General features: G+C 36.8%; 2 protein-coding genes across 4 annotated transcripts; one reads left to right on the top strand and one right to left on the bottom strand.

Moving 5' to 3' along the window:
• The first annotated feature begins 71 nt into the window (after positions 1–71).
• Positions 72–7,047, top strand: LOC116306807 (protein lin-54 homolog). The gene is made up of 14 exons (XM_031716902.2): positions 72–194; positions 1,579–1,792; positions 2,086–2,540; positions 2,757–2,906; positions 3,221–3,309; positions 3,725–3,799; positions 3,914–4,016; positions 4,243–4,299; positions 4,551–4,631; positions 4,812–4,911; positions 5,259–5,358; positions 5,436–5,517; positions 5,802–5,895; positions 6,155–7,047. Exons 2-14 carry the CDS (start codon positions 1,594–1,596, stop codon positions 6,163–6,165), a joined length of 1,596 nt encoding a protein of 531 aa, XP_031572762.1. The 5' UTR covers positions 72–194; positions 1,579–1,593; the 3' UTR covers positions 6,166–7,047.
• LOC116306809 (QRFP-like peptide receptor) lies at positions 6,804–20,412 on the bottom strand. 3 transcript variants are annotated; one of them, XM_031716904.2, is made up of 4 exons: positions 19,738–20,412; positions 18,976–19,067; positions 9,223–9,347; positions 6,804–8,770 (listed from the first exon to the last, which is right to left on the bottom strand). In XM_031716904.2, exon 4 carries the CDS (start codon positions 8,744–8,746, stop codon positions 7,571–7,573), a length of 1,176 nt encoding a protein of 391 aa, XP_031572764.1. In that variant the 5' UTR covers positions 8,747–8,770; positions 9,223–9,347; positions 18,976–19,067; positions 19,738–20,412; the 3' UTR covers positions 6,804–7,570. The 3 variants fall into 3 exon arrangements, with proteins under 3 accessions (XP_031572764.1, XP_031572765.1, XP_031572766.1); XM_031716905.2 differs by lacking the exons at positions 18,976–19,067; positions 19,738–20,412 and adding exons at positions 15,133–15,249; positions 16,067–16,297; XM_031716906.2 differs by lacking the exons at positions 18,976–19,067; positions 19,738–20,412 and adding exons at positions 15,133–15,231; positions 16,067–16,297.
• Positions 20,413–20,434: the final 22 nt, after the last annotated feature.

The following is a 20,434-nucleotide window of genomic DNA, read 5'->3' as shown; positions in this document are numbered from 1 at the left end:
AACCAATCAGCGCGTTGGTTATCACGGTGCATTGTGGGTAGATTTTCTATACCTTGCAGAAGCGCGTGATTTTGAACAACAAGATGTCCGCAAACTTCAACTCTAATTCTATTTTTACTATGGCTTTTATCTGGCATTTTTTACAATTACAACACGCTTTTCTCGAACCTATGTAATTATAATACATCTTGCAGGTAAGGTGTGTGACTTTTGTTCATGTTTTTTGTTTAGAAACGCCGCTTTAAGGCGAGATTTCTGAGGTCTTTTTTCGGTGAAAGAAAATTTACTTCGTCTTGATTAACATAAGTTTATTAGTTTTCTTTGGGCATATGTTTTGTTTACTCGATTAAACTCTGAGGTAGAGACAAATCTAGTTTGTGTATTCCATAATTCATTGACATTAAAGTAAGGATTTGTGATGTGGTAACTCTTGCTGGAGATAAGATATATTTTACGCTGTGTTGGTTTGTGTTTACAGCTATCTTCGTCTCACTTAATGCTTGGCTTTGTACACTTCTTTCCCTTTCAAATGATGTCTTCTTTAACCGTCTACTTAATATCCTTCCGTTACCACTCTCTGACAGTTCTCCTTTCATTTCAAATCTTTGTTTTCTAGTATCAACAAAATCTAAAGATTCTATAAACTTTTTGTTGACTTGAGTTGAATGAGCTTCGCTCAAATCCTGTAAATATTTTGAGATTTAGATCTTGAAATTCCTGATCTCTCTGCTAAAAACAGTTCATATGATTATTGACTACCTAATTATTATTTTAGACCAATACTTCAATCTTCCATGGTATTCAAGTTGATCTTGCTATTAACTTAGGAGTTTAAATTGAGAGTGTTCAGAGCAGAACTTCTTTTAATCCAGTGGCTATCAGATTTATAGCTTTTGCTGGGATCAAACTCTTTTCAGCTTTTTTATGTTTGTATATTAAATTAAGGTTTTACAACAACGATTCGATTAAGTTTTAACAGAAAGGTCAATTTCAGTAATATATAACATACCAAACACCAAATATATCTTAGAATAATAATTTGATAGAAATATAATGGGAATAATAAAATCTGTGTGGAAACAGGGAACTCACAAAAATATAGGTCCTTGATATTAAAAATATCTATATTAATTATTATTTTTAAATAATAATTGTAATTTGACTTAATCCTTGTATTTTTAATATTGTCATATAATAGTTAATATGTTTTTATATCATTTTTATTAATACTTTAATTGCTGTTAATACATTTTATGAACTGTTAATATTCACTACTTCTTAAATTTGTATTCAACTCCAACAAAAGCTTGGATTAATTCTCTTTTTCTAGATTCATAATTCTATAGATATCAAAAGAATTTTTTTGCATGTTTTGTAGTATTTTGATGTCATCTAAGATCATTTTGCTTCCCTCTTCAAATCAAATAATTTGTTCTTTTCTTTCATCGCTAAAGTGAAAGGCTGAATTTCACGTTTTCTGGGATTCCTGTGTTTGCCCAACCACAGGTGGCCCATGCAGCATGAAATACACATATGATAAAGAATAATCTTAAAACAGTTTCTTTTTTATGTTCACAGGCAAAGATAGTTTTTATGGAGAAAATAATTACAGTAAAGCAAGAACCAGTAGATGATAATGTTATACTCCAGTCATTTACTATACCTTCAACAAACACAGACAATACACAGTTACTGGTAACGACCAATCAGGAGACAGCGCGAGATAAGGGTGGTGATGTGAAGGGTGAAAATGTTTCTAGTACTGGGAGTGTTGCTATTACTACCAATCAAGGTAAGGTTTCTATTTCATCCTAAACTATAAATCAATAGGATAAAAAATAATTTGTCATAATATGGGCAAATCTTGCAGAGTCTTCCTAGGCAAAGGCTTATGTTTTAAGGTATCAGACACTCACTACTACCACTTTATTTTGTCACTTAAAAAAAAGATATTTTATCTTTTGAATATGAAAAAAGATGTGCCATCCAACTTGTCGTTGTACTGATTGATGACTACCTGAATCACAAGTATGAACAATATACCATGTTTCCATGACCATGATGTTATATTTAATCAATTTATAGTTCCTGGGGTGCCAAAAACAACAGCAGTGCCAATACCAATAGTATCTACTATGAATCAGCCTATATCTCCTATGGTTGTCATATCAGGGAGTCCTGTCAAGTTGACACAAATAAGACCTAGCAGATCAGTAGTCTCAGGCTCTACTGGGCAGCTAAGTGGTGTACAGTTACAAGGACAGGGGATTAAGGGGAATGTCAGGTTTTTTCAAGTACAGAATGTCAACCCTACATCAAAACAACCAATTTCAGTTAAATTAACTGGATCGCCCAGTAAACAGGGTCAAACACATCAACTACAAAAGGTTATACCTATCAATCTAGCAACAACAGGGAATCAAGTTGTTACATCTTCACATATTACTATGGCAACAAGTGGCTCTGGTGGTGCCACAGTGCGCTCTATTGCTCCAAAAATGAATATTGCTCCAGCACCAACTATTTCTCAAACCATTCAGGTGAGAATTTTTTTATTATTCTGTTCATAAAGTCCAAGAAATACAGGCAATGTAAAATATCCAGCGATATATAAAGATACTTGGTTTTGTATTGAACCCTGAAACAACCTCTGGACTGATTTAAGTCAGGAGACAGCAGCTTTAAACCACAGATTGGATAGAATTTTAAATTGTGTTAATGAAGCGTAATTTTTGATTTAATTAATTTCTTTTTAGCTGGCACCAAAACCACAAGTAACAGCAAACCTTGGACAAGGCCAACAACAGCGGTTTATTATCCCAGCGATTGCACCTAATATGTCAACAGGAAACAATATACAATTCCCTCATGGTGTAATAAGTGGTGGTGTTGTTTACTTACCCCAGGTAATTAACACATGCAGGCCAATCACATACTTGCATTTCAGTATATCATTCAATATTCCATGCTTACTACAACTATCATGGGGGGAGGGGAGATTCAGAAGATAACACTTACAGAAGACGCTGCTCAAATATGGTACCCCATGGAAGAAAAACATGGTCTATTATAGACCTAAGAAGCAAAAGGAATGTTTTACCTCCGTCTAGACACCCTCTGACCAATTTACAGAGCGGGAATGAATTATTATTGAATGATCAATAGCATGCACTGAGTTGTCAAGGAATTAATCATAATACTGGTTTTCTTGTATTCACAGCAAGCAATAGCATCAGGGGGATACCCCATTGCTGTTCCATTATCAGCTAATGCATTCCCTGATAACCAAACAAATACATCAATGAATGGGTAAGTGGTCGATGCTTTAAGTTATGTATCATAAGGATTCATTCAGCTGATTGATACAGCTGATGGGCAGTGTTGGCCTGTCATTGTAGGTTGGTAATGAGATTCATGAGATTCATTCAGCTGATTGAGACCAAGCAATAGAATACTCTCTGGTTGATAGCACGTGACTGGCAGTGTTTACCTGTCATTGTAGATTGGTAATGAGATGCGTGAGATTTTTTCAGCTGATTGATACCCAGCAATAAATTACTTTGGTTGATAGCACACGACAGGCAGTGTTGGCCTGTCATTGTAGGATGATAATGACATTCATGACATTTTTTCAGCTGATTAATTCCAACCATTCTCTAGCTTGTCATATTATAAGGTTGTTTGTAGCCTGGAAGAAATGATAAACATGTTGTTGTTGTTTTAGTACTTCACCAGAATCTTCACCTCCCACCAGACCTCGCAAACCTTGCAACTGCACCAAGTCACAGTGCCTTAAGCTGTGAGTAAAATATTATTATATTAGTTGTTTAGTTTTTTTATCAACCTCAGAACAGCAAATAGCTTATACAGTGTTATTATTTTTAATTTTTAATTTAATCTTTTGTATATGCAGGTACTGTGATTGCTTTGCACAAGGAGAGTTCTGTAGTAACTGTAATTGTATCAACTGCTTCAATAATATGGAACATGAGAAAGAAAGGAGTAAAGCAATTAAGGTAAAGTACAAACAAGTTTAGTTGTCTACAAAAACCTAAACAAAGACTAAACGACACCCATAACATAAGACTAGAATTACATTCTCCATTTCTATCAGTATTTGTTTGTTGGAATAAGGTAACATCGAGGTTGTCATGTAGAATAATCTTGAGATGGATGCACAAGTGATTCTGCTGTGTCCTACCCCATGCTTGATAGTACTCAATCTCATGTTTTGTCATACAGGCTTGTCTGGAACGCAACCCTCATGCATTTCATCCAAAGATTGGAAAAGGAAAAGTGGTAAGTAAAAGTATGATTAAATCAGTTACATGGTTTCCTCATTCAGATCACATATCATTCCCTTTAGTATTATTTCATTGTTGCCTTGAGTAGATACATTTTATGAGTCATAGTTGTAATTCAAAGAATCTCAAGCAAATGCGATATGGTCTACAATGGAAAAAACTAGATATTGTATCTGTTAATTTGTCTCATTTGCTCCAAGAAATATCTCTGATTTTTGTACCTGATGTCCCCCTCCTATTTTTTAGGGAGAATCTGAACGACGACACAACAAAGGATGTCACTGTAAAAGATCAGGCTGCTTGAAAAACTATTGTGAATGTTATGAAGTAAGTACTGACAAAACAAATTACTTTGGATATCCAGCTATATTTGTTTCTCTGTTAGAAAACACTAATACACTCCCCCCACCCCTCTTAGAACTAAATTTAGTTTGTATATTGTTTACAAACCTATACAACATTCCCTTATTAAGACATGCATAATTATGGTAAATATCTGCATCACAGGCCAAGATTTTATGCACCAGTTTATGTAAATGTACTGGGTGCAAGAACTTTGAAGAAAGCCCAGAAAGGAAAACATTGATGCATTTAGCAGATGCTGCAGGTTAGCACAACTACTTAATGTTATATGTATTGATGTGTATCTTAAGAACTGGATAATCTAGAGGGGCTCATGGCAGCTATGTCGGAGGACAAGACAATAGAAAATATCTGGTTATACAAAAACATTGCACTGATTTACAACATGGCTGCCCCTATATAGAAGAATGAACAAATGGATAGATGGTTGAATGAATGAATGAACAAATAGTTGATTGAATGAATGACAAACGAATAGATGGTTGAATGAATAAATGAATAGATGGTTGAATGAATGAATGAACAAGTAGTTGATTGAATGAATGACAAACGAATAGATGGATGACTGAATGTATTCTTGCTGTTTTTCAGAGGTTCGTGTGAATCAACAAAATGCTGCAAAGACAAAGCTTGAGTCCCAAATAGAAGATCTGCCGACTCGGCCATCAATCAAAACAAGCTCTGGAGAAAGGTACTGTATATGATGAGAATACTCTACACACTATCACCAATACTGCTTGTACTGATGGGCTTGTTCTCATATTCTAGGTTACCTTTCTCATTTGTGACCAATGAAGTTGCCCAAGCTACTTGTCAGTGTCTTGTTGCACAAGCTGCAGAAGCAGAAAAAGTAAGTTTTTGTGTGGGATAAACATGTTAGTGGATGGAGAGATGGTTTAATGGGTGGGAGGATGGATGGATGGATGGACAGCAGAAAAAAGGGTGGAAAGATAGATGGATGGACTGGCGAACAGATGGGTGGATGGGAGGGTTAATGGGAGAGTTAATGGGAGGGTGGATTGATTGGTGGATGGATGTATAGATGGATGGATAGATATAGGAATGGATGGATAGATTGATGGGAAAATTAATGGACGGACAGACGGACTAACATCTTGTTAAACATTGTTTTAGATGGGGCTGTCACCTGCAATGACAGAAAAAATGATTCTTGAAGAATTTGGACGTAGTCTTTTACAGATTATACATACAGCAAGTAAAACCAAAGGTAAGAATTGTCTTGACTGAAGAAATTTTACAAAATGCAAAACCCCATGGTGTAAATGTTGCCTTTCAAAGTGTCGCTTACCGATGGGAGCAAATATGCTGTCTTACCACAGTTGAGAGGTTTTTAGGTCCGGGAAAAAATTATTACCTTTTTTCTGAAACCGAATGCGTGGACATAGTCTTAGGAATGGGAGCTTGAAATATTTAGTTAGATAATCGCATTGTTTTTTTTAATGATTCGATCGTTATTGTTCCCACAGCACAGCACTGATGCATCTACAAGCAGAAGTATATACATCCCGTTTAGTTTTACTCACCGATATCAAAAACATCGCTCTACATAACGTTGTAAATTCCCTTGCTAATAACTTAACAGCCTCAAGAGGATTTGGTTGGCCAATCTCGGCTAACCCTGCTTTAGTTTTATAAATACAAGTGTATATATCCAATGATATGAGGGTCTTGAAGGCCTTTGTTTAAATCACTGTTTTAAAGTGATGACCTGTCGGGAGATTGTGATTGCTCAAGTATGTTGTTTTGTCTGCGTGCGTTGTTGTCTTTAAGGCGAAATCCCTCTTGTATCAGAAAGGCATCACTCCATCTTCAACATGACGGCGTGCGTCACAACAGGAACTTGCTTACGTGTAGCTTTAATTTCTAATCCAATCATAATCGATGAGGTCTGGTCCAAGTGAGATGATCGTTAGAGAAAAAAAATGCACGAAAAATGAAACACATGGGATGATCAGTATACGATGACAATGTATGTAGGGGAGGGGTGGGGCAGGGGGTGTCTGTGACCTTCGTGACCCCTTCCTCCCCCTCTAGGAAGTCTTTGAACCAAAACGATTCATCTACACTGTACAATGCTTAAGATAAGTTTTTAACCATCAAAAACCGGAAGTCATGTTACTGTAGGTTAGAATATCTTTCTAAGTCAACATTTATCAGTAAGAATTCCAGCTATTGGTGTCTGTACCCAGTACAGACCGTGATTCCCTGCGCCCTAGAATAGATGTCAAACCATGACGTTATCAAGTCGGTCTTTTATTGTACTGTACAATCATTTTTAGCTGTAATTAATGCTGCTGGGTTTAAGCTTGTTATATAATATCCATGCAGAAGTATATTAACAAACTACTATAACATTTTACATCAACTTGTATGGTTTTGTTTTAATATCTTTTTAGTCATTTAGAGGTCGACTATGCAGCGCATTGTAAGACTGTTTTTGTGGACGAAATAGTCGCCTTCTTGGAAATAAAAAACAGTCCCACAATGCACTGCAATGGCAACTCGACCCAGTTCTTTTCTTTCTTGTGTGCTATTGTTGTAACACGTTTTTCCCGCGGCAAATGGTATTTGACGAGTACTCGAACATATATCTTTCTTTCCGGCGCCTGTGATGTGGAGTTGAAAACGAGATGGTGATGCTGACGCAGCTAAAGAGAGAGAGACAGAGAGATCCCTAGCGAGCCCAGAGAGTTTTACTACACCAAACAAACTCCACCAACACCTCGGCCATCTTATTGTTTCGGCACATCGTCCCCACTGTCCCCACCCTTAGTCTCTAGAGTAACGATGTACATTGTTTTGTGCATTTGATTGCGTGACCCATCAAATTCCTCGCTTTACCAATGTTTAGACCTCTGGGAATAACACTTGCTACTGCAAGTTTAAGTAGATACTTCAAAACCACTGTTTGCTTCACCAAAGTCTCCAACCTTAGGCTCTAGCGTTACGACATCGTTCTGTGCGTTGAATTGCGTGACGATGATCCGGGGCTTCACGATTGATAACGCAGTTGTTGCGGAAGTGGTTCGCTTCTTTCCAGCAAAAATTTCCCTGACTGCTCGATACATGTTCTTCAACTCTTTACGAAACTTTTCGTTATAGGTGAAATAAATGATGGGATTGATTGAAGTGTTCACGTGACCCATAAACCAACCAATAAAAATGATGCTGTGTTTGAGCCCGCAGTACTTGATCATTTCGTCACTGCTGAATAGCACGATGAAATTATTCACGTGAATGGGAAGCCAGCAAACTGCAAAGGCGATGATGATAGTCATTACCATCTTAACTACGGATTTGTTCTCAGCAAATGCTCGCGTCTTGTTGGAATGTAAAGATTTTCCTCGCCAGAGTTCCCTGATGAGCGCAGTGTAGAAGAACGTGACCAGGATCAGAGGAATGGCGTAGAGGAAGACGAAGAGCACAATTGTGTAGTTTTTAGAAGCTCTTTCCTCGTCGAAGTACGGCTCCCATATCTCGTAGCAGACCATTACTCCTCCCTCCTTATAAAACTTCATTGCGTAGATAAGCGGTGCGTTGAAGAGTGCTGCTACCATCCATATCAATACAATAAGTATTTTGGCACGAAACTTGGAGATGAAATTTTGAAAAGGATACACTATGGCGAGAAAGCGATCAGCAGCGAGGGTGGATAAAGTTAATATCGACACGGCAACAGAAATCCCTTGGAGGAACGGTAGTAGCTTACATATCAACAGTCCTAGAATCCCTTGAAAGGTACTTTGTCCCATATTCTTGACAGCGATGCTATAAATAGATATTGTCATGCAAATCAACGCCATCATAACGTCACTGAACGCCATGTTGACAATGAACAGATTTGTAGTTGTCTTGAAATGGGTTTTTCGAAGAACGATGACTATGACAAGGATGTTTCCAATCATAGCCAAACCTAGGGCCAAAGAATAAGCTGTGATTTTCAAAGATATTTCTGTGTTTGTTTCCTCTCGTACGTTCAGATATTCCATGCAAATATTCAGGCGATCTAAGGGTTTGATCGTTGAGGTTATGTTAGACGTCTTGTTAAGATCAGCCATGACCGAGACTTATTCCTGTTGTACCTTGGAAAAAATGAATAAGAATATGATGTTTTTTGTTATTTTCCCTCCATTCCCGACCTATCCAACCATCTGTCCTTTCGTCTGTCCGTCCGTCCGTCCATTCACTCACTCATCCATCCATCCATCCATCCATCCATCCATCCATCCCATCCCATCCATCCATCCCTCCCTCCCTCCCTCCCTCCCTCCCTCCCTCCCTCCCTCCATCCATCCATTCTTCTAAATATTACTGTATTCGTTTCTTACCATCCATCCATCCATCCATCCATCTATCCATTCTTCTAAATATTACTGTATTCTCGATCTTTTCTTATCCTTTTCATTATTCGCATTAAAAGCTGTTTTATATCTTCTCTATTTCTTTATCATGATGAAATCATTGGTCGTGCTGTATTCTACACCCGAGATTTTGAGTTAGAACTAATTTACAAAATGGCTAATAAAAATCTTACCTTCGTAGACACTTATATGCTTTCACTGTTAGTCGTAGCCACTAGCTGAATGAACAATATTTTCAAATGCACTTGTTTAAGAAGATTTCTTAATGCATCCGCAGCGTTAAGACGTCAAAAGAAGTCTGAAACAACGAGCAACAAAATCGATTAAATTCAATATAATAAAAATAGATATACTTGTGGAGGCAGGAAGATCTTGTTACGTGCTATGTCAGTCGGCACGCCGCTTCGCACCACAAAACAGTAGCCATTAAGAAACCGAACAACACTTAAAACCCTTAATTTTAATGTTCATTTTGCCTGTGGCCATGAAAGAAAAAAGACGAGAAAAGTTCGGAAACCAAATTCAGCATTAGAAAAAAGGGTTAACTATACACAAAAAACACACAATTTGGTAGGGTAACTATCCAATACACAGAGTAATTTTCATCTAGGCCCTTTCTAGATTGAATTAGCTAAAGAGCCTGTAAGTTGAGACGTGTTTCCTTGCCTAACTGCTCACGAAAACCTCTAAGATAAAATGAAAAATGTTCTCAATGATCTCATCTTATTCTTCTCCTTCTAAAACAATTTGCACTTTAACAAACAAACCTTTCCTCGAAGAAAAAGTAAGAAAAATCTTTATAGAAATGTTTTTCGTCTTGGACCCAGACGTCGATGCAAGGTGTCATATTCTATACTTTCTAGGATCGACAACAGGCCTTTCACCAGTAATAAAAAGCTATAAAGATTGCCACTTTGCCATTAACTGCTTTATAAATAGAGTGCTACTAAGGGATATGAACGATTAGCTTGGAAATCATCAACTGAATTCGACCACATAATCTAGAAGAACTTTGGTTTTGTTTTCACCTTTATATAGAGTTCGTTAAGCCTCTCCCTTGATTCTAAGGTTTTTCTTTCCTCCGCAAAACCTAACATGCTAAATCTGGATTTCATCCCAGAGGTTTTAACCTTAAAAGGCGCATGCGCTTCACGATTTTAAGCCTCATCGTGCAGGGCATTATTGATGATAATTCTTTTTTTCCCCTGCGACAAACAGATTCTTTCGTGTCTAAAAAAAGCTTGTTTCGATAGGTTAAAAATAAAACTAACTGAAAAACTAACAGGGGTAACTAGTGAAGGGGTGGTAAAGTGGGTGGTTTGCGAGACCCGGGTCGGATTCCTGGATTCAGTGTCGTATGTGAGTAGAGTTGTTTGTTGTTCTCTCCTGTGCTTTGAGGGTTGTTTGTTGGTTCTCTCCTGTGCTTTGAAGGTTGTTCTACACGGTTTTCCTCGCTCCGCCAAAAATCAACTACTAAATTTCATTTCGGTGTGATATCGAAAGCTTGCAATCGAAATAAAAAAATGAAATAAATATACATTTTATCATGGTTGTAGAAATATTTCGGCTTACTCTTCTGTTTATAAGCCAGTACGGAATTCGTGATCGATGAACCACGGATGGCGTGCGCCGCGCCTTTCATCAGTGCACGAAACCCGGGTTGGGTTGGACCCGTGTCGTGTAGAGTTGCTTGTTGGTCATGGCACAGAATAGGCGGACACATCCGGGACATTTCTATTGTTTTGGCGCGCGGTTCAAATCATGTTCACTTGACTGTGACTCGTTTACAGAGTAAAATTACAAGAGAATTGGCTGAAAATGGCTCAAGTAGACTCTGAAAACCAGTAATTTTGTATCTTCTTCTTAAGTTTTTTACATGGCCAAAGGGTGCAAATGAAAGTAGAGATATCATCTTGTCATTTGGTAAAATCAAAAAAATTAAACGATAAAATTTTTTTTGAGGATTTTAACAAGAAAAAGAAGGACTTTTTAAACATTTAAGTATGGAAACATAGTGGTCGTACATCTTGATGTTGAAATATTTTGTTTTCCAAGTGAGTTGGTCGATGGCCAAAAGGTGCAAAACAAACTTTAATGTCTAAAGAACATTTTGCACCCATTACACGGACTATCCGTTAAAATTATATTTGAGGTTTTTAAAGTTAGAAAAATGTGTGGTCTTTGCGCCTGGGTTGAGCGGGATTCCCGAAGTACTTGCAGCTGTCCGCGGGACTCTCGGCAGCATCAAAAACATAACCTCTATTGTTTATGGATTAAGTCATTTTTCATTTCTCGCCTAAGCTTCTTATCATTTAGCTCTTTTGTCTCCAAATTGAATGAATAAACACTGTCTTGTGTGTTTTTTTCATCGGACAAACCTCCTAGTTCATTCAAACTTTGACTTTTAGGAGCCACCAAATGAGTAATTGTCATGACTCATATGCTATATATGCTATCGAATCTACTAATAGGTTTTCATATCGCTCATTCAAGAAAGGTGAAGATCGGCAGCTCCATAAAGGCTAACTGCGTATTAAGCGTCTCCTTGACTTTTGATTTATAAAAGAAAAGCTTTGAATCGAAAACAGGAATAAAAATTTACCGGTAACAAGAAGTACGCGAAACTTTCTGTTTATAAGCGATTTACTCAAACAGTTTTTCATTTTCATTAAACGGTTTTTGATAGCAAACAATTTTTTTTTATAAACGACAGGAGAAAACAGAGTTTTCTGTCTTTGGCCGCCAGATTTAACCGATTAGTTAACCACGATTTAGGTTTTAAATCCTTCCTTTAAACTAGTTACTGTATTGAATTTATATGTCGGTTAGCTTGCAAAAGAGCCGTAAGTTTCAATTTGTAAACTAAATTCCTATGCTAGTCAAAAAAGTTTGGTAAAAAGACTAGATATTAGTTTGTTTACATGCGTGGTGATCACTTGTCAAACACGGATTATAAAGACAAAGGAGGCGGTTTTTGTCAGTCTCACACTTCGTTCGAGGGATACGCTTCGCAGCTTCCCGCTCCCCGCTTTGCTCGGATGCATTCGCCAATCAGAACTTGAGGAATTCTATTATCATTCAAATTTATGCCCACCCATTGAAATGTACGTGAGAATCTGAACTGTAAGTGCATGTCCCTAAAACAATAGGCATTCTGTGCCATGTTCTCTCATGTCCTTCGAGGGTTCTCTGTTTTTTCCTCTCTCACTACTACTAATAAATCTTAATTCGATACTGATTTGGTGTTGAAAGTTTAATAAAATAAATTTACATCCTACACTTTTATTCGCATTTCAGGCGTGCACCGTATTCCTGGTCAGCAATGGGCAGCTGATTTTTCTTGGAACAGAGTTTTTTTCTCTCTTTTCCTTGAGGAATATTTTCTGTGGCGATAATCCTGTCTGTCGGTTATATAAAATAATCTTTTGTCACTGGCTACTTCTAAGGCGGGTTTCTATAGAAAGAAACCCACACATATTATTAGGTGGCCGATGTTCAATTTTTGTTTTTAGAATAAATATTCATCATCTCGCTCATCACTTAGCGTCGAGCATAACAGCCTTTTTCCTCTTAACAGTCATCGAATCTTGCGTCATTACAATCTCTTTGCAGATTTTCTTTTCCTTTCGCTTAACCTAAAAGAACTCTATATAAAATCCTCTTACTAGATTGTCTTAAGCAGAGTAATCTTTTCCGCAAAACTGTTGTCTAATGCGCGGATATCATTTTTATCTTGTATTTCAGGCCCCAGGATTTCATTAATACAAACGATTTTTCCCGTTGCTTTTATTGACACAATCTTATATATTCTGATTATCATGGATGTCTAGTGCCGCAAAAACTCAACTAACAAACAAAATAAGCACCAAAAATACACAAAAACGGATACATAAAATATTAATTATATATAGCTAAAGTGCCAAAATTTAGAGATTTGGTGTGTAAGTGTATATAAAATTCTTTAAACTTGTCTCCTGTTTCTCAATTTGTACGTATTACTTGTTCTGGGTCTATTAAAATCAGTGGGTCGGCGGGTCGGTGCATGGATCAGTGACGGCAATGCTTAACATATTCAAAACATACACCTGTTTAAGCACTCTTCATATCTTTATGTCGGGACGAATTCACTTTTTATTTTGACAAAAAATGAATGCGATTTAACTGAATTCGGTTATCAATCCGCCCATCTTGTTCTCGTAGCAACAATAACTTCCCGTAAGTTAGAATTGGTAAAAAAACATTCATGAGAGATTTATCGAAAACATACAATTATCCCCTTTTCCCCTTAATGCATTTCCTACTACAACCCAACACTGTACTTAAGCCTGTAGTGGTCGAATGAAATGTTATGCTTAGCTCATATTGCGCAGGCTCGGAATATCCCGAACGAACGTCGACATCCGCGAAGCTCTACGAGGTTTCGGATAACATTGACGCTTTTCAGACAAGACGTAAAACACGTCTGACAAACGCCGGCCATTCTTTTTTTCTTACTTATTTTTTTATTTTAAAGACATTTATCTATCGACTGACTCTTTCCTCTTCTTAATTCATCGAGAAATATTGAAATCGACGTACCTTCCTGTCGACAGTGGAAATCAAAAACCCCCGACCTTAGTTATTAAGCAATTAGGATTTAAAACCGAAGCCAAAACAAAAGTGATGCCGGACGCAGTTAAAAAAAGATTAAAAAATACGCTCTTGAAAAATTAGATATGCAATTGATCTTATTCGCATCAGATTTCTGTTCAAGAATCGCTCATGGGAAAACAGTCGTCTGTACAGATGTGATCAATCTCGACGCATTCGTTCATTCATTCATTCATCCATCCATCCATCCATCCATCCATCCATCCATCCATCCATCCATCCATCCATCCATCCATCCATCCATCCATCCATCCATCCATCCATCCATCCATCCATCCATCCATCCATCCATCCATCCATCCATCCATCCATCCATCCATCCATCCATCCATCCATCCATCCATCCATCCATCCATCCATTTCATTTCATTTGTTCGTTTACTCGTTCGTTCGTTCGTTCGTTCGTTCGTTCGTTCGTTCGTTCGTTCGCTCGTTCGTCAACTACTGATTCTAGGTTATTTGTCAGTTAACTACAATTCTTTTGGCCAATTGTTAGTTAACTCTTAACCCCATTGGCAACCTCTACGTTCGTTCGTTCATATTTCCTTCGATCAGTACCCTTCATAGAAGTGTTTATAATACAAGCTTGTTTTTACAACAATCATTATAACATTAGCATGATATACTCGAGAAAGATATGTCTGGATAGTCTTATAGGTAGATAGGCTTAACGACGAGTTTTTATTTTTTAACATTTTTACTCCCCGGGAACTTGTTCCGAAAACACTTCACTAGTTTTGTTTTACTTTCCGGTCAAGAAATGCTTTCAAGATAATTTCAAGACTTCTCTCTCTAATCCGTGTAACTTCAGCTTTGAATACTCTTAAAACAAGCATTGATGGAGAGAGGGAGTAAAGGGCGCCCCCTTGGCTATACTACCGATTGAAGTTAAATATAGTTATTCTACCTGATTCAATGTTAAATCAATTTGATTATGTGTAACCAGAATGCAACGCGCACCTACATCGATAACCTGTACATATTGGTGATAAAAAAGAAGTAAACTTGAACAAGTAAAAAAAGCTTGAAAATGTACGTTTGGGACGTTAGTTCTTCTTCAAATTCGAACCCTGAAACATCCTCTGGGCTGATCTAAGTCAGGGCATGGCTAACTCACAGATTGAAACCTGAAACAACCTTTGGTCTGATCAAAGTCAGGGCACGGCTAACTCACAAATTGAACCCTGAAACAACCTTTGGTCTGATCAAAGTCAGGGCACGGCTAACTCAAAGATTGAACCCTGAAACGACCTCTGGTCTGATCTAAGTCAGGGCATGGGTAACTCACAAATAGAACCCTGAAACAACCTCTGGTCTGATCAAAGTCAGGGCACGGCTAACTCACAGATCGAACCCTGAAACAACCTCTGGTCTGATCTAAGTCAGGGCACGACTTACCATCAAGGCAGAGATCCAGTAAAAACTCTACTCACATGTGATGCCAAGTCTAAGGAATGAAACCCAAGACGCCAGAGGTGAGAGATAAGTGCACTTTCGCAACACCATCATCCTTTATTCAGATTTTCAGGTACCTGGAGAGTTCAAGTTTCCTGGAAATTAAGAAAGCTTCTTATTTTGATCCCAAGCCAGATGGACAGTTTTGATAGTGTTTCGTGCTGTTAGTACAGTGCCAGACAATTGGCAATAAAATCTAATAGCACAATCGGCCTTCATTGAAGTAGATCACTCAAACTTTTAAATTAGCATCAAAAGCAGAAAAGAAGATTATCATTTTCTCATTAAATTGAGGGGGAAAAATTGGGCAAAATTGGGTAAAATCTCAAATAAATTTTCGTGCCTTGAACGTTGTTTCTTATAGTATTCCTAGTTTTTTCGTATTTAGATTAAAGAAAAATAACATAAAATAGGATGTGTAAATATTAATAATTGATATCTGTAAAGATGTATAAAGTCGTTGGTTCATTCCATATGAAAAAAGAATTTAAAATCTCAAATATTTTGTCATTATTTCAGAGGTTTAGTTTAGTTTCACATCGCACTAGAGTACAATAGCTTAGTTTGCTGTCTTTCTCTTCTACTGTTTGTTGATCTTTTTATTTTTTCATTTTTTACATGTTTTCAAATTTTACTCCGTAAAATTCTGCACTTTTGAACATTTGGCTCAAATATAGTACGAAAAATGATCGATGTTCAAGCCTTAATACTGAACTAAAATAAACTTAAAATCTTAAAATAGATTATAGTAAACCTTCAATAAAAATAAAGAGCTTCAATGCTAAATGTTCAATATTATGTTCGGTGTAGTGGGTGAAAATAATGTGGCTATTTTTCAATCAAAATCGATCCATTTGCGGCTGAGCTCAAAAAAAACAAATTTTCAGTAATTTTCTAAAACCATTTTCTAACCTTTCTGATTCGTATCTTGGTAAGATCCAGTGGAAATTTCCAATATTTCTTCTAGGATTTAATCCAGGGGTTTGTGGTTGCCTGGGTCGCGAGTCGTTGGGTGATATCAGTAAGTATACCTTTCGTAGCGACCCAAACCTTGTAAGACTAAATCCTGCAAACGAAGATGATGTAGGCTTTTGTTGCCAATAAGAAAAAGAGGCGCGATAGTATTCGACCAGATGGACTTTGATATGATAGGCGAGGATAAAACTGGCCAGCCCCTCCACGGGGCACTCACTTCCTGTAGTACAGTATTGACCAATTAGATTGGAGATTTTGATTTTCATAAAAGCATCAAATAAGATTATATATACAAAACAAAACAAAAAATAAAGGAGAAAGGGCTAGAGAGGGAAAGAGGGAGCGAATTTGAATTATTAATTTAGAATTCTCAAAATTTTCACTCTATTTTTCTTATTTAAAAAATAATCCGATTTTGAATCGGAGATCAATTTTTTTTTGACTTTTAACTACAAATGTTTTTTTTTTTACTTCTTAGCGTCGTACAGTCTGTAGAAATTAGCCAATTCGAGTTTTTCTAGGAATACGTTTAATTGCTTTTAGCAATCGATCTTTCAAAACAAAACATCTTACGATGTTTTTTATGGGCCATCGAAATATTGATTAGATATATTGTATGCACGCACTACAAAAAAATCATCCTTTATTAAAGCCAAAGGAAGAGAAGACACCAAGGTTAAGATTTAGAATAATTCTGAATAAATAAGCAGGAAATGGCTAAATGTTATAATGAGTATCGTGCTATGTAATCAGACGTAAAAGCTGTCAGAAAAGCGCTCATAATTAGAATGAATACATGTTATTTGTTTGTCTTATAAATTTGCTTATTTTTCATTCAGCATTTCTTTTTTTGTGTGTTTGTTTGAATTGCGTGTTTGTACTTTGGGCATTGTTTGCCGCTTTTCAGACCATGTGTCATTCTCTTGAGTATAGTATCATTCATTTAGAGTATCATTTTAGACCTTTTTTAGTTCGAATTGAACTCAACTTCTCGTAAGGAGGGTTTACAGAGTGTTTAAATCCACCCTGACCTCGAATTAAGCGATCAAAACATCCCAAGATTTATATCGTTGTTCTATACTGATATAAGTCCACATTTGCAACAACAAGTATTATGAAGTACTTGGCCCAATATTTTGAAAATAAATAATGTATATCTTCTTAGTGCTTATTCATCAGTGCATGCAGAATTCTGTGTAAACGAAATAACACATTGTATGGATGCATTTTTGTCCGTGTTGTTTGTTCGTGCAGAATCCTACTGTTATTTTGCCAATGACATATTATGGGATACATTGTAATTAATAAAGCTGACGTTATCGGAAGTCGCAACCCACTCGTGTTCAATTTAGGACGTCTAGAACACTCTCAATGTCTTTATACTCTTTTTAATTCTACTCCTGGTTTCATATATACTAAACGTTTTGATTTTTTGACGCGCATCATTGTAATATAAGATCTAGAGGCGGCTTAGGATCAAGTTGAGAACTTAGTTTTTCCCCATAACCAGAACATATGAACAATGATTGGAATGTTAGCCCTACTTTTATGTAAACAACCTACGTAGGTACGAGGTATCCATTTAACCCTTAAGGAATATTGAAACTGAGAGTATCACCTGTCCAAGCGAGTAAAAAGCTACCGCACTGTCTGACAACACATGCCGCCCAGACAGCAGCTGAAAACTAGTAATAACTAGACTAAATATTGCAAAAGAAAATCGCATAAGCACTCCTTATTTAACTTGATTACGCATACGCGGTAAGACAGGTATAAGACCATAGGAGGATTATCAGGTACGTGGTCTATATACATAGAGTGAATACGACACTTTATAAAGCACTGCGCGTTTTTAAGGCTAGTGTTTCAAGCGGGAAGAACAGAGTATGAAATCAAGAAACATTGTAAAAGAGCACTCGACACTGTGTATAGACTAAACACTCGTTAAATGGTTTAGAATGGGAAAACTGGAATATCCATGTAGGATGCAGATTATAGCAAATATTATTTAATATTCAAAGTATATGAATACGATGATGATGATTGTGATGACGTATGGTGATGATGATGATGATGACGTATGATGATGGTGATGGTGATGATGATGGTGATGATGATGATGGTGGTGATGATGATGATGGTGATGATGATGATGGTGATGATGATGATGATGATGATGGTGATGATGATGAACTTGATGATGATGATGATGATGATGATGGTGATGATGATGGTGGTGGTGATGGTGATGATGATGATACATGATGATAATGCATGATGATGATACATGATGATGATACATGATGATGATGATGATGGTGATGATGATGATGATAGATAATGGTGGTGATGATAATGACAATGGATGATGATGATGCATGATGATGATGATGATACATGATGATGATGCATGATGATGGTGATGATGGTGATGATGATGATGATGATAGATAATGGTGGTGATGATAATGACAATGGATGATGATGATGCATGATGATGATGATGATACATGATGATGATGCATGATGATGGTGATGATGATGATGATGTTAGTGACAATGATGGTGATGGTGATGATTATTCTACTTAAGTGAAGAAATTTTTGATGCAACTCAGTTACAGAAAGACAGTAATTAAAAAAGCATATAAAATTGTACTAAATTTGAAAAAGAGTTGAAAAAAATACTAATTGGCAGACTATTAGAACACTCTATTGGCCTCCTCTCCCTCTCTCTTAGAGAAGATGCTTAACGTTATGTATTTTCTACAAATTGAGTCCAAGCAAAAAGTCGTCAACATGTTTTTATGACTAATAGTAAAGGTTAGTGTTTTATTGTCAACTTACGATTAGTTATATCGTCCAGTTTCTTCTATTCCTTGCTCTCTTCGGTTCTTTTCACTGGGTTATTAATACTCCAGATTTCATTCAGCTTATTTCTGCAACACAGTATAAATCGTCTGATCAGTTGTATTCCAAATCAGTGCCTAAAATTTGCCCTATGTTCTACTTTAGTGTCACAGTGGTATCAGAGCTCTTCATGATACATCAGCAGGGATCGCTAGCTCTGCGCTGACGTCTGTTTCCTTATAAAGTCGCTAGAAAAACTATCAATATTGGATCATATATTCATAAGTGAATACGTGTTTCACATATGATTAAATCCCCTCTAGATGTGACGCATTATTACTTCTGATAGCGCACGTTTTCTCAAGCTCTTTATTAAATTTATGGCATGAATAATTCTCCAAGCAGACAACGACATCCATAATCATTGAATTTATCACAAGTAGGGTAATTTAATTCATGCTGCACTTTTGTTTGTGTTCGTAGTTATTCACTTATGTATTACAGTTTCGAGGGTGTTACGTCATAGCCGCCATCTTGGTTGACGATAACAAAGCATTCCTCATTAGCTTCTCTTGTTATATCAACCAACATGGCGGCTGTTTCGTTGTTATTCATATCTCAAGGGATTTGGAGTCATCTGAATGCACCCTAAGGATAAGCTTTATACGAGGTTCACTCTATATGTTATAAGTTTCTTTTCTTGGTTGGAATCTAGAATCACCCTACCTGCATGTAGAGGGGGTCACGTGACATACGTACCTTCCGCGCCTAGTGATTACTGTCAACCGCTGGCCCTGGTGTTTGACAGCTCCTGCATGGAAGTACTGTAACTCTGTTGAATGATAGACTTAAAACGAATGAAAAACAAAGAACGAAAACGATTCGAGGCAAGAAAAAAGATCATTAACTTGTCTGTGAATAACAAGAATAACACTGCTAAGTGCTTCCGACCCATCTTTTTATTGCTGATGAATAACACATTAACAAAATGCCTAGTCGTGCTCTCTGCCATGCCTTCCGAGCCATAAAGTTAAAAAAAGCTATGAAATATTCATCCTGGTTATCGTTTACAACGAGAGATAATTGATTTTAGCTGTTTAATCTCTTTATTATTATAATCACTACTTAGAATGGGCGATTGTATCGTTTTTTATCGTATGTAATCGAGAAAGCAAAAACTAAAGCTGAACCAAATGCTACATAATGAACTAAGCAAGTGGGCTTTGAAAATGTTATTATAATATCTCTCTAACCCAACCCCTCCCCCTACCTCAAATCTGAGTTTTGAATCACGAGCGTAAAGGTTGTCATAGTGAAACCGTCGACATACGCACGACGCCGCGTGTCTTTTAACAAGTCCATTGAAGAAGAAAAATGTACTTAGTCGTATTGCAACAAAAGCTTCAGTTTTACGACAAGAAAAAAATGAAACAGTTGGAAAAAAACTAGGGCGCTT

This window comes from Actinia tenebrosa, unplaced genomic scaffold, assembly GCF_029948245.1.
Source record: "Actinia tenebrosa isolate PJP-AT-01 unplaced genomic scaffold, QUT_ActTen_1.0 PGA_scaffold1__47_contigs__length_23844297, whole genome shotgun sequence".
Classification (NCBI taxonomy): Eukaryota; Metazoa; Cnidaria; class Anthozoa; order Actiniaria; family Actiniidae; genus Actinia; species Actinia tenebrosa.
This window is presented reverse-complemented; position numbering and strand designations above follow the sequence as displayed.